Source organism: Jatropha curcas, chromosome 1 (genome assembly GCF_041381405.1).
Source record: "Jatropha curcas cultivar XTBG-Jc1 chromosome 1, XTBG_Jcur_1.0, whole genome shotgun sequence".
NCBI classification, from domain to species: Eukaryota; Viridiplantae; Streptophyta; class Magnoliopsida; order Malpighiales; family Euphorbiaceae; genus Jatropha; species Jatropha curcas.
In genome coordinates, this window is record NC_143151.1 from 4,908,307 (window position 1) to 4,920,255 (window position 11,949).

Sequence of the window (11,949 nt, forward strand, 5' to 3'; positions counted from 1 at the left end):
ATATTTTTAATATTTCACAACTACCAAATAGAAAAATGAAATGTTGAATCTTATAATGCAACAAAATTACAACGCAAGTATTAAATATATCTTTGTTAGTGTATTTGGCAAAAGTTTAAAGATGATACAGTAATTACCTCATTTATGGTGGTAATGTGATTATATCATCCTTACGCTGTATAATTAATGTTGAGAGTTTTTTTTTTCCAATACATAAATTTATCTCTATGCTTGACGTAGAAAATTTTGTAGCACCCTTAATTTTACGTTATTTATTGGACATTTTAATTTATGCAATTTCACTAATTAAATATTTAAATTTATAATAATTATTCTAAAAATTATTATTTCAAAAATTATAATAACCACACATTAAGTAGATATTAAAAAAAAAATGATAATGCTAGTTCAAAGAGACAACGTAGCAAAATTTGGAGTGCCATAATTAATATTTTTTTTCCATAAGGTACATTATATATTTATACGTTTGGCCGTTTTTATTTTTGTCGTTGTTTATATTATATAATTCAATTATTTAATTTATAATACATACAGATAGATACTCAATAATTAGAAATTGTCACATCAGCATGAAATGATATTATCTTCACTTTTCATACGAGTTGTGTTCTCCAAATCATAATAGTCAGGCTCAGGCTCAGGCAGGCTACATTGTTTTTATGCACAGGATGACTACTCTGAAAACCTCTTTTTCAAAAAAAAAAAAAAACAAAAAAGTTAAGAAAAAGTGCAAATATATGAAATAAAAACAAAAATAATTAAATAGTATTAGCTACTGAATAATGATGAGGGAGTGCTGGTTGTTTGTTTCCTAGGAACATACTGCCCCAGTATACTGTTTGGGACCATTCGACAGGACATTGCAGGTTGCCCTTTTATGTACGGTAAGAGCCAAGGCACATGTTGCTCAATAAATAAAAATCTCTGAATATTGACAGCTAGATCTATATGGTCATCCCCGTCATCTATCAATCAAGTACTTTTTCATTTTCATCTTTGAAATAATATTTTTACTGTATTCTTTTGTTTAATATAATTCATTAAGAATAATAATATCATGAATTTCAAATAAAAAGAGAGTGAGTATATCTTAATAATTTCATAGGTGAAACAAAAAATATAAACATAAATAATTAAAATATTCTATTGGTGGTGATATTAGCATAAAAGATTAATTTTTACTTATTTTTTTGGAACTTTATATTTTCAAGAATTTGCAAAATCTGATGCCCATGGAGACATTAAACGTCAATGGAAGGAAAAACTGCATCACGAGCTCCATTGATGAACACCATTCCATTTGCTTAAAGATTTAAAATTTTCAACTAAAAAAAGCAATAAACTCCTAAACAAAAAAGGAGAATTTCATAAAAATGTTAAAACACGGCAAAACACTAACGTGAATCTATCCAAGAATTTATGTATTTAAAGATCTATGATCCATTTCAAATGGATCGTATTTAGAAATTGAAAGATCTATGTTTATGTATTGAGTAATAAAAATAAAATAAAATCAAATAAGAATATAAAAAAGGAATTGCTGCCGACAAAAAAAAAGAAAAGGTGAGTGGTAGTGACAGTAACTCGAAGAATAAAATTTACTGAAATATTAAGGGAAGAAAGATGTCTAGAACAAGTGGTATAAACGAGACAAACTGAATTTGAACCTATCGAATTTGAAGTTCGGCTCAATAAAATTCAGCTAGATTCAAAACTTGACGAGCTTAAAAATTTTAGGCTCAAAGGCTTAATGAAAGCTTGAGGCTCGAATTTAATTTAAAAAATTTAATTTAAACCTATATCTCTTTTTTATTTTTTAAAGAAAGGCATTCGTGTTTTTTTTTTTTTTTTTTCCCCTACTTAGCTTGTGTGTTTGAATTGTATTTTTCATGTGGGCTTGTGATTAAAATTTCAGGTAGGGATAGCATGGGCATTACATTAATTCGATTCAAATCAAATCTAAAATTTAATAAACTAAAAATTTTTGAGACGAATTAAACTGATCCCAAATTGCGCACAAAAATAAATCTCATAAAGACAAAAAAATATAAAATTAAAAATAAAATAAAACAGATAATTGTTTAAGAAAATTAGACCAAGTCAGACTTTTGGAATTGATGTATTTGTCTGCTTATGCAATGACAGATGAAATTTTGCTTCATCCAGTCGGATGGAAAATTAAAAAAAAAAAAAAAAAAAGAAAGAAACATTTGTTTCATTGATCACGTGCATTAAATGCAAATTGCTGCAGTTAGCCAAACTGCTATTTCCAAATATATTGCGTTTTTATTATTAGCTCAAAAACCTAAATACTTGTCACATTTAACACAAATAATCATTTTTATTATCCTCTTTCAAAAAAATCATTTTTATTATCTTCGTTACGGCTATGCTCGTTATATATTTATACTCTTTCAATTCTTTTACCTATACTATTAAAATATAAGTTTTTATTTTATTAAAATAAATACAATTACTTAATTTATATTAGATTTTATCGTACAAACTACTTGTAATGTTACTGTTTATGTACTTAATTCTTTTTTTTTTTTAATGAAGTGATCTTAAAATAAAATTCAACCCAATCTATAAACTTAATCTTCAATCCCTAATTTATAAATGCAGATTCTTAAAATCTTAATAAGTGCCCAAAAAAAAAAAGAAAATCAAATCATCACTCAATCTCCAACCTCTTGTCTTCAACTCTAAATCAATATCTATATACAACTATAATAAAAAATAAAAAAAAATCTTTTTACTGCTGGATAAAGAAAAAAAATGAGCAGATGATCTGAATTGATATGATAATTATTTTGACTATAATGACAGTATTACTTACCTAGTGCATTACGAAAAGGAATATATGCACATACACACAAATTCTTGAAACCTCAAAAAGTGACCCAAAATAGAAATATATAATTTTAGTTTTTTTTTTCAGTTTTATAAGCATTATTTTCTTTTAAGTCAAACATACATAGAATATAATAGAAAAAATATTAAGAAAATTAAAAATATTTAATCATTAAAAGGCCATCTATTTATTACAAGGGAAATATAAATCTCTTATTAAATTAAAGTAATAATAATTACAAATTAATTTAGTAACCAAAAAGAAAATAAAAAATAAAAAAATTATTATTATTAAGAATAGAACTTTTTTCGGTACTCAACATATAACAAGAAACAAATTATATTTAAAAAAATTATCAATTTGAATTTCAAAAATCAAACTACTTTAGTTGAAAATGCTATAATTTAATGAAGTTTGATGTTGATAGACAATGAAAAGATTATAATAAAAATTACAAAGAAAATAATGCTAGCATCTAATTTTGTTTCTCTATTTTCCTAAATTGCAAATCTAAAATAAGTAAATAAATAAGTTAATTAATTAATAAAAAATTCACATAAAAGAAACTTCTATTCTCTCCAAATAAACCCTTAATTTTCTGTACAACCATACAAAAAAAAGAAAGAGTATACTTTTTTTCTTTTTTATTATCTATATGTATTTATTTAAAAAATAATTTTTAGAAATTATATCCAATCAAATAATAAAATGTAATTTTTTTTTGTCTTAATGACAGGTATCCCGACCCCACTGGATTAGAACTAAATTCTACTCGCACTAGGTCGACCCAAGAAATGGTAAATGCTCTCAGTGAATATTTGCTTTATCTGTGAGGATCAAACCCTCAACCTCACCTCTCAGTGAATATTTGCTTTATCTGTAAGGATCAAATCATCAACCTTACTTAATGGAGAAGAGTGTCGAACCACTCATCCAAACGCTCGTTGGTATAAAATACAATTTTCGAATTGGCTACGACTAAGGGTATAAAATGTAATTTTAGATATTCCAAATTTCATTAAGGACGATATTGAAAATCCAATTATTTCCCTCTATTCTACATTTATATATAATATAGATAGATAAATATACCATGTTCCAAAATACTTACTCCCTTTGTCTCAAAATAGAAGTCGTTTAAAGTTTTTATACAAGAATTAAGGAAGCAATTAATTCTCTTAGATTATAATAAAACCAAAGGTAATTTGATGAAATTATTATTTATCTCAAAATCAATATTTACTTGTAAAAGTATTTACTGTATCTAATGTAAATAAGGGTAACATTAGAAAAACATCATTTATTGCTTCAATTCTTTAACAATTATTAAATTAAGAATAATATGGTCGATTTACTCAATAATGTTTTGTAATTTAGACAAATTTAATGATTTTTTTAATAGACGTAAAATTTTAAATGTAACAAATATTTGAGGATAGAGATAATAAGTCATAAGTGTACATATGGAAGGAATAACATGTATAGCATATGGATGCATGAAGAAATTTCAACAAATTACATTTTAAGTTTTACATATGAAAAACAAATAAGTTGAATTGAGTGGATTCGAGTTTAAAGTTTGGTCTAAATAGATTTTTGAAACTAAGTTTGAATATTAAATAAATTTAAATTTCAATGGCATCAATCTTAAAATTAAGAATATATCAAATTAGCTTAGGTCTATTATCCTCAAAGGTGTAAGAAAATCAAATTACTCGTAAACTACTTAAACTCAGCTCAATAAGTATTTAAATTTTACTCGTGTTAATTAAGTTCAAGTTTTCAATAATTCTTAAATAGAATTCAACTATTGTAATACTAGACTCGAGTGGCTCATCTAATATAATATTTAAATTTTATATGATTTTTATACATAGTTTAAGCTATATATTTATTAATAATTCATTTTAGTTTAACCGAGCTCCATCAAGCTTTATATTAATTTATAAATGCTTAAGTATTTAATTTTTTAATGATAATGCATATCAAGGTATAATCTAGTGGTTAATGTATATATGACCTGACAATAGATTCAGGTTCAAATCTCCTTCTCCAAAAATTCAAAAAAGATAAAAAATTTAATGATAATTGAGTTTAGTTGAGTTGAATTAGAGATTTGAAACTAAAATTGAGCTTGTATCAATCAAGTTTAAGTTGATTTTTAAGTCTTGAATATTCTAACCGAATTGAGATCGAATTTAACCATACACTGACTCGACTTAATTCGATTGCACCCTTAATTAAACCCTAGTGAGAAGTTTAATAGTAAACCGTAAGAATAAAACATGGAAAAAACAGTATGTATATATAGTGAGACTCTCAATAAATGAGATAAAATTAAAAATAATTACACTACACTAAAAGATCGTTTGGTTGTTGATAACTGCTAATTACATCAGCTATATTTTGAATATCGAATCATTAAGTTGTAAATGTTTGACAAGTTCTTTAATAAGCTGTCATTAAGTTATAGATATTTGGCAAACTTTTTAATAAGCAACTTTGTCTTGGAGTTTTTTCTAATTACATCAGCTATATTTTTGATTTTTTTTGAATCAACTTTGTATTTATGTTATTTTTGAACTTTATTAACCTCGTAAAAATAAATATTAATAAAATTATTTTTTAAAATTAAAATTTGTAATCATTTTGTTTATAATTATTTAAAAATAATAAATTTCTAGTAAATATTATTTTAAAAAATTAATAAATATTTTTAATTATATAATAGATTAAAATAAAAAATAATATAATTCACCTTAAAAATTTTAAAAATCTATATATATCATAATATATAAAAATAATTATACCACCAATGTCACTTTACATTTTAGCATCAATTATTACCAAATACCATATTTTATCAGCTAACTGTTATATGCTATCAGCAACCACTATCAGCTATTAATTGACATGAACAACTAAATCAAATATGCTTTAATCCAAATCTTAAATCCTAAACTCTAAATTATAAAATAGTATGCTATAAATCCTAAATCTTAAATCTTAAATCTCTTAAACTTTAATTATAAAACTTTAAAACTCTAAATTGTAAATCCTAAATTCTTAAAATCTTAACCCTGAATTAAGTTAAATTCCTAAATCTTAAACACTAATTTTATTACTCAAATCGTTCTAAAATAATTGTCATATTTGAAATTTCATATTTCTTAAGAAAAACATTAAATTTGTCTAAGCTATAATAAATTACTGAATAAATTGACTATTTATCCTTAATTTAATATACCCAAATACCAAATTTTGAGGAATTGAAACAATAATTGTTAGTTATATACAAATGATAAACATGAAAGGAAAGTTTATTACTTTCTCGAATCATAAATATTATAACTATTTTGAAATATAATACTTTTTCAAATATGACAAGTATTTAATGATATAGATAATATTTTTAACTGTATCTCGTGAGGTGTGCCGTCGTCTATACTTTTTCAAAACATTAACAGTTAAATAGATAAGAAGAAAATTTAAATTAAAATAAAATATGAAGCGGGCAAAACAACAAAACTGAACCAACTTCCCAGGTAGACTTGACTCACCAAAATAGACGTTTCATGGTTCGGTAGACACTCATGCACATGCACCGGTCTCCCAGTTAAACCCAAACTGAAACCCATCTTTCTTTTTTTTTATTTTTTTTGTCACTTTTGCTTTAGTTTCCTTTTTCCTTCTCAATCTTCCATTATTAATTGAATACCCATCTCTCAAATCTTACCCCTGGCCCTATATAATACGCAAGCTAACATGCCAAAAAAAGCACACAAAATTAATTTTCTCAGACAAAAATAAAAAACATAAACCCTATAAAAAATATGGCCACGTTTAGGGCTAGCAACACCGAGAAGAGAAATGGTATTATGGGGCTCAAAATTGCAGCAAAGAAGCTACAAAAGAGGCTTTCATTAGGGAAAAGAGGCTACGATATTGATGAATGTGAAGAAGTTAGTGTTCCTAAAGATGTTAAAGAAGGTCATTTTGCAGTTATTGCTATGGATATTAATGAAGAACCCAAACGGTTTGTCCTTCCTTTAAGTTATTTAAGTCATCCTACTTTCTTGAGACTGTTGGAGCAAGCAGCAGAAGAATATGGCTTTGGTCATGAAGGTGCACTTGCAATTCCTTGCAGGCCATGTGAATTGGCGAAGATTTTGGCTGATGATTCTAATTGGGTTTTATGAGGCTACATTATTTTTTCCATATATGTTTCAGTTCATTAAGTAGTTGTAAATGACTATGTGTTGTTCATTTACATATATTAGTTGATGACCATCCGGCTTTTTACAAATATGGTGTTTTGAAAAAAAGTATTTATGGAAATGGTATTCTCTCAAAATTATTTACAATAATAATATTTTGTTGACATTTCGAAGCATTTGGTACCGTCATAGTGTAACAAATGCATTGTTACACTAACTGTAACAAAAGCAATAAGTTTTATTTTATTTTATGTTGTCTAATAGTTTTACCGGACAAAATATTCTCTCTTACTCTCTCTTTGTTAAATATTACACTATAAGTGAAATAATGTCAGAATATATTCTCTCCTTTAACGAGATTTTCGCACAAATTTATATGTACTAGGTGCAATTGTTACACTTACAGTGTACCAATCCGTAGTTGAGATTGCCACACCACTATTGAAATTCTGACGCAGATTCATAAGTGCTACAATGTAACAACCTATAAACTGTTGTTATTGGTACACGTATAGTGTACAACCTATAAAAATAAAACACATATAGTGTCATTGTTAGTGTAATAATATGTTTTATTTACGCAATTTAAACTATGCATGTGAACAATTTAATGTTATGTAAGAGATGTATTATTATTGGGATGGAAAATATTATTGTGTAAAAGGTTGAAATTATTAAAGGGAAGAAAATTATTTGATGTGATTGTGGGACAATATTTACTATACATATATGTGAATGTTTGAAAGTGTATATATTTCCTACTTACATTACAGTCTTTGTTTCTCCTTTATTTCTCATTTTCCTTTATATTTTAACTATCTTCAATAAACTATAATTATATATTTTATAGTTTACATCCTAAATTAGATCATATTGCTCAACACGTTTGAAGATTCGTGGCATTTGGTAAGGTTTAAATTTCTTTTTTTTTTTTTTTGGTTAATATATAATGTTAAATTTGTTGATTGAGTAAATATCTTATTATGTTTAAATATAATTTTTTTTCTTATTATATTGTGTAATTGTTTTGTTTTAGACTCGGCATTAAAAGCAAAAGTAATCCTCTTATTTCAAGATAAATACTTATATTTATATGTAAAAGTCATTTTTTATTTTGCTTTTTTTTTTCAAGAATTAATTACCCATCTCAGTAGGCTATTATTTTATAGAAAAAGCAAAAATATAACTTTGATGACTAAATAATGTACAATATATATATATATTCAGGAGGTTATATTGTATAGTACGTTAATTATGTTTGAATAGTTAATTGCAAGTAAAACCAACTCTTACTGTACTGTGGATATTATTACTAGGTCTTCATTTTTTCAATATCTATTTATTAAACAAGACCCAGACCATCTCTTTGTTTCTTTATGCACAATACAAAACCATGCATTTTATATTTTATTTTTATTTTTTAATTTTTAAAAACCTTTTAATTACCACTCCTAAAATTTATTACTATCATTTTTTTTGCAAGTAAAAGGAATAATAATACTAATATTTTTCTTTCTTGCTTTAACTTTTTCACTTTCCGCAGTCCATAATAATTTATTTTTCTAAAGATAGCAAGACAAAAAAAAAAAAAGATTAATGTTGATGAGACGGTGGTTTGATTGGTCTTTTCTCGCATGTGAGGAGCGAAAGGTTTCGAGTTTGATTCCTCTCGACCACAGTTATTTTTACCAATTTGTTGAGTCAAGGGGAGAGCTATCACCTATTGTATAGCCCGCAGTGTTATTTCGGCCCATAAAAACCTCCAGTGAATTAAAAAAAAAGAAAGAAAATTAATAAAATCATGTGGAGCAACATTATAAGAACCGAGAGGCTTTATATAAAAATTGCACTTATTGTTCTATCACTAATGTAGATTCCCTGGAGTTGTTAAGTACTTATTGTTCTATTAATGCTTCTCAAAATTTTTACTTCATAGATTGTTACACTCGTTGTAGAACAACATTATAACATGTCCTTTAACTTTAACCTTTTAAAATGTGCAAGAAAGAATATATTCTGACATTGTTTCATTTATAATGTAACATTTAATAAGGAGAGAGGATAAAGACTATTTGTCCGGTAAAACTACTGGACAACATTAAAAAATATAAAATTTAATGCTTTTGTTATATTATAACCGTAACAAATGCATTTAAAATGTCAACAAAACAGCATTTCTATAAATACTTTTGAGAAAACACCGTTTTTATAAATACTTTTGAGAGAGTATCATTTCCGTAAATACTTTTTTTTTTAAAACACCATTATTTTTGTATAAAGCCCACTTAAAGAAGTTCATGTCATCTATAATCGATCTCTATTCAATCTCTTGCTAAGTCATGTATTAATCAATGGTGATAGTTTTGTCTTTGTTTAGTAGGTAGCCTAAACACATGCATGAGGGTTGGCTCAAGAGTTACGAGTACAAGAATTCAGCGGCCAACCTTTGTAAGATTTGTTTTTAAGAAGTAGATGACGTATAAGCTATATACTTAATTAATATAAAATCAATAATTAATTAATTACGATAAATTTGATTTTAATCTTTATGAAATTCATGCATACTACCAAGGTCTCAATAATTCCAATTTGGTAATAATATGTCCCTCATATTAGGTCTCGATAATAATAATAATAAATAATAATTTAACATAATATTAAGTTTATTAATAATACAATTATATATAGAGGCACGACATTTTCATTCAATTAAAGCTAGGAATAAAAAATTAGCAAGGGAATTTTTTTCCCATAATTAAGTTACAACATTATAACTTTTACCAACAAAATAATGCATAAAATATAAGGGCTGATGAAGAGTTTGAAAATGATAATTAATTAACATATACGATCATGATTCAATATTTTCCATTTAACAAAAGCAAAGAAATTGTATGAAAATAATTGATTAATTAATTAACTAATGAATTAATTCTAAATTAAGCAAATCCTATTATAGTTATGTTCAATAATAAATTTTTAAATAGTTTTTATAGTATTCAATAACATAATATTTGAATTAATTTTCAGAGATTAACGTAGCATTTTATAAAAAGTTAACAAAATATCGTTTAATATTTTATGTAAAACTACTCGAATCGAATAGTTAATAACTAAATACCATTAAAATAATTAGAAACAGCAAATTTTACTCCAAGATTCTATATACGTTCCCTACTTAAGGTACTTAAAGTGAACAGAGGTGTCTACGACAACAACAACGTAAAATGCACTTTTAGGCCACACCTGAGCGGCTAAATGGAAGCGTGTAAAGACCAACTTTTTGGTTGGTTGCTTTCTTTTGAGATATCATTTATTCATTTTTTAATGGTCCCTCCTACTGTAATATATTTATCTAAATGCGATTGTCATATGGATTTCAAGCACAGTTGAAAGCGGGACCCATTATATATTATTTTTCTTTTCTTAATTAATCTAATATATATTCATATTAATGGGATGAAGTAATTCAATAACAAAAAACACCTACGAGTTGATCACCAATGTAAATTTTCGCAAATCAGCCCTTTTAGCTTTTGAAATCGAGCAGAGATTAGTTAGGTTTACAAATTATTGCTATATATAATTTGCAATATTTTCCTTTTATTAGATTAGATTGTAGTTTATGTGAATTATAAATTATGACGATATATAGCAGTGAATATTTTCCTTTTTCAGTTCGAAGGTAAACTAAGGACATAACCTGTTTTATTTCACGTTTTTGTTTCCTAAAAGACATAGCGATAGCGAAAAGGCGGAAGATGCCTTCAGTGCCAACCAACAGAAGTTGAAAAATGACACGTCATATGTATGCTTTATATATCACGTGCAACATACGTATACATACTACATACATGCTTGTAATACACATAAATTTAAATATAATATTTAATTTAAAATTTCAAAATTTCAATTTTTTTATGAAAATTATTTTTAAATGTGCCCCGTCCTCTATTGGTTTAATATTTATATAATACACATAAATGCTTGTAATACATGCTTGCTACTACAATCAACATCATGTTCATTTTAGATCTTGCCACACTAATATTTGACTTTTGCACATTTAAATCATGATTGATTCAAAATTAACCGGTCTTAGAAAAAAAAAAATAATGCTTAAATACATATTATGATATGGTTTATATGGGTTGAATTTTGAATATTAAAATCTGAATTAACAATTTATTGAGTTTTGAATGATTAAAAAGTAGCATTTGATGAGGATCATCCAATTTCGAAGTGTATCTTATGTACGGAATAGCTAAGATATTGTAATAAACATTATCATCTTATTTGTGTATATGTAACTCATAAATGCAATGCAATAAAAGTCTATTGCTCGATTTCACATTAACATCTTCGATGTCAAGAGTTAATTGTAGAATGATTAATAAGTGATATGATGTTATTTTATAATTTTATAAGACAATTATGGTTTATCTAATAAATTAAATAGTTCATTGAATTAGTTCTAGAAAGAAAACTTTTTCTTTCAAACAGACAAGCTTACTCTATTGTTATCTGAACAAACAAACCAAAGGTTTGATGAACTGACTATTCATAAAGACAAAGAAAAGATAAAATAATAATAATAATTTCTTAAAAGAAGTAAAATATTCATTAAGAAAAAAAAAAGGCAAAATAATAATAGTTTCTTAAGAAGGTAAAAAAGCTGCTATGGAAGAAAAAATTAGAGCTCAGCTCTGCAATTTATCATCTTCAAATTCAGATGATTGTGACAGACCCCATCTGTCACATTAGCATTTCTTCATTGCCCTGAGAATGCACCAGCCGGGAATCGAACCCGGGTCTGTACCGTGGCAGGGTACTATTCTACCACTAGACCACTGGTGC

The 11,949-nt window shown here is 26.0% G+C and overlaps 1 protein-coding gene and 2 non-coding genes across 3 annotated transcripts; 1 reads left to right on the plus strand and 2 right to left on the minus strand.

Moving 5' to 3' along the window:
* The first annotated feature begins 6,612 nt into the window (after positions 1 to 6,612).
* On the plus strand, positions 6,613 to 7,446 carry LOC105628037 (SAUR-like auxin-responsive protein family). The gene has a single exon (XM_012209340.4). The coding sequence runs from the start codon at positions 6,709 to 6,711 to the stop codon at positions 7,072 to 7,074; it is 366 nt and encodes a 121-aa protein (XP_012064730.1). The 5' UTR covers positions 6,613 to 6,708; the 3' UTR covers positions 7,075 to 7,446.
* A 4,342-nt stretch (positions 7,447 to 11,788) lies between these two features.
* LOC119370202 (small nucleolar RNA snoR114) lies at positions 11,789 to 11,872 on the minus strand. The gene has a single exon (XR_005177767.1). It is a non-coding gene; the product is annotated as a small nucleolar RNA snoR114 (small nucleolar RNA).
* A 6-nt stretch (positions 11,873 to 11,878) lies between these two features.
* TRNAG-GCC (transfer RNA glycine (anticodon GCC)) lies at positions 11,879 to 11,949 on the minus strand. The gene has a single exon. It is a non-coding gene; the product is annotated as a tRNA-Gly (tRNA).